Source organism: Prorops nasuta, unplaced genomic scaffold (genome assembly GCF_024137725.1).
Source record: "Prorops nasuta isolate Cenicafe-Biocafe unplaced genomic scaffold, Cenicafe_Pnas_1.2 PNAS00004, whole genome shotgun sequence".
NCBI lineage: Eukaryota > Metazoa > Arthropoda > Insecta > Hymenoptera > Bethylidae > Prorops > Prorops nasuta.
The window spans coordinates 4,389,226-4,391,448 of NW_027116801.1; the positions used below are offsets into that span (position 1 = coordinate 4,389,226).

The following is a 2,223-nucleotide window of genomic DNA, read 5'->3' on the forward strand; positions in this document are numbered from 1 at the left end:
GAAGGCAATACCCGTTGTATACACAAGGAGACGGCTAAGTAAGTAGGCACACACGGGAGAGGACCAAAGGTGTACCCGTGCTGGTGGAGCCGCGTCAAGGCGCACACGACACACGTTGAGAATGACCGCCTCGAGGAGAACCAATAGCTCGTGGTTAATCCGCGGGTGGGGCGGTGGGGGCCATCAAAATTTCAAAAACGTACGCGGGCCCCTTTCGCGACGAGGATAAAAGGCAGCAATCGTGATTCTTTCAGGCAGTGTCGATACGATCGCCGTCGTCGGTCAAGCAGCACCGCTTTCGCGACTTTTTTCACTCACTCTTTGAAAAAAGCCAGTCAACACCGGTGTATAACCGTGGACGTACCTTCGATCTCTCAGAGGATTTTTTTCGGTGAAGTTAACCAAGACAATAATCGAAGATGCTGAGATACGTGGCTTTGATCGCGCTTATCGCTGGAGCTATCGCAGCCCCCACGAGTCAGGAGCAACCCTCGTCCTTGCTGGAGGAGGCCTTCGACGTCTACAGCTCCTGTTCAGGAGAATCCGACCTGGCTGTGTGCCTGAAACTCAAGGCTCTTCGCTTCGTTGACAGGGCCGCTCGTTCCGCCGAATTCGACCTTGTCGATGGACTGAAAATCGTGCAGACCGACGAGGCCAAGAGCAGGTAAGCCTCATCCCTGATCGACGAACATCGCGGATTCTCATCCATGCACCGACGGACTGACTTATTAAATGTATACATCTATAGTGAATACAGACGTGAACGTGTGATAATACAACCGGTGGATGGATAACATTTTTTTTTATCATTTGTCAATAAATTGCACGATGCTCCATGCAATTATGTACAAGTTAAAACTGTTTTTCTCGTGAAAGTGTCAAGATTGATATTAATAAATTTTCCTGAAATTAGAACGTTGCTAATAATTGGATTTTTGGTAGCAATAGATGTTTCATATCGACTGATTTTTTATTTACAGCCGTGCAGACAACGCCAGATCCTTGAACGACATCGAGAGCACTCTTCCCACCGAAGTCGAAGCTAAAGAGGCAGCCATTGACCAAGCCCTTGTTGACAGAGCTGCTAAATTCCTGTCAACCCACACAGTTGAGTTGAGCGTCCCCGAAGAGGTCTCCCGCTCCTTCGACGAAGGTAATAATAATTTGCACGAACGATGCGAGTTAAAGAAAGAAAAGTACAGTCAGCAGTTAGAACGAAAGATTTATTCTAACGAAATAATTTTTTTCGCAGCTCGTGGCAAGAAGAAGAAGATCGTGAAATCTCTCCTGCCCATCCTCCTCCTCCTGAAATTGAAAGCCGCTGCCCTGATCCCAATCGCTCTTGGTGCCCTTGCCCTGATAGCCTTCAAAGCCCTCGTGATCGGTAAGATCGCCCTGATCATCAGCTTGATCATCGGTCTCCAGAAACTGTTGGCCAACAAGCACCAGAGCTACGAGGTTGTTGCTCACCCCGTCCACGGACACGAGGAGCACCACGAGCACCACGGATGGGCCAGGTCATCCGGTGCCGATCTTGCCTACAACGCTTACAAGCCCGCAGAATAAGGCTCCTAGCGTCGTACAAACTTTATTCTTCTTTCTTCCTTCAACGATTTCATCCTCATTCATCAAACGGTCGCCAGGCAAACCATCATCTTCTATACACTGGCTGACCCAGGGTAGCGCGGCTCCGCTCTAAGGGCCTCACAAACACCATTGTGTTCAAACTACTAGAGACGAACTTACCTCCTTCATTGCGTCGTGGTGTTGAGTAAAAGACTTTCTCCTCGCATAAACAACACGAACATCAACAATATATTATTACCCGAACGACTGACCAGTGACGAACTTGACACACATTCCTGATGGACCGTTCTGCACCGATACATCATCGAACGTTCACCGTTCACAGTTGACAGTTGACCGTTACGACGACGACAAGAATCTTGACGACGACGGCGACCATGTCGATAACGATAACGATGACGATAACGACCACGAGAACGGAAACGACACCGTTGCGTATAGTGCACACCCGAGTACCTGGACTTGAGAGTTTCCTCGATAAACCGGAGGAGCTTATTTATTATTGTGACCTGACATATTAAGATTGGACAGTGCCATTTCTCTACACGAGTTTTACCCGATTCAAATACAGACTTCCGCGGCGCGAGCCATCTTCTTCGGTGCTCGCGTTGCAGGAGCTCGGACTTGAGAGACGTA

General features: G+C 48.8%; 1 protein-coding gene across 1 annotated transcript; it reads left to right on the forward strand.

Annotated features, from left to right (window-relative positions):
- The first annotated feature begins 419 nt into the window (after positions 1–419).
- On the forward strand, positions 420–1,566 carry Osi9 (DUF1676 domain-containing protein Osi9). The gene is made up of 3 exons (XM_066725862.1): positions 420–664; positions 981–1,153; positions 1,253–1,566. The coding sequence occupies exons 1-3, from the start codon at positions 420–422 to the stop codon at positions 1,564–1,566; spliced, it is 732 nt and encodes a 243-aa protein (XP_066581959.1).
- Positions 1,567–2,223: the final 657 nt, after the last annotated feature.

Bases quoted from the DNA above. Each gene is read 5' to 3' on its own strand.
- Osi9 (XM_066725862.1), top strand. From the start codon at position 420: ATGCTGAGATACGTGGCTTTGATCGCGCTTATCGCTGGAGCTATCGCA. The intron at 665-980 runs GTAAGCCTCATC...TTTTATTTACAG, and splicing joins ACCGACGAGGCCAAGAGCAG to CCGTGCAGACAACGCCAGAT. The intron at 1,154-1,252 runs GTAATAATAATT...TTTTTTTCGCAG, and splicing joins CTCCCGCTCCTTCGACGAAG to CTCGTGGCAAGAAGAAGAAG.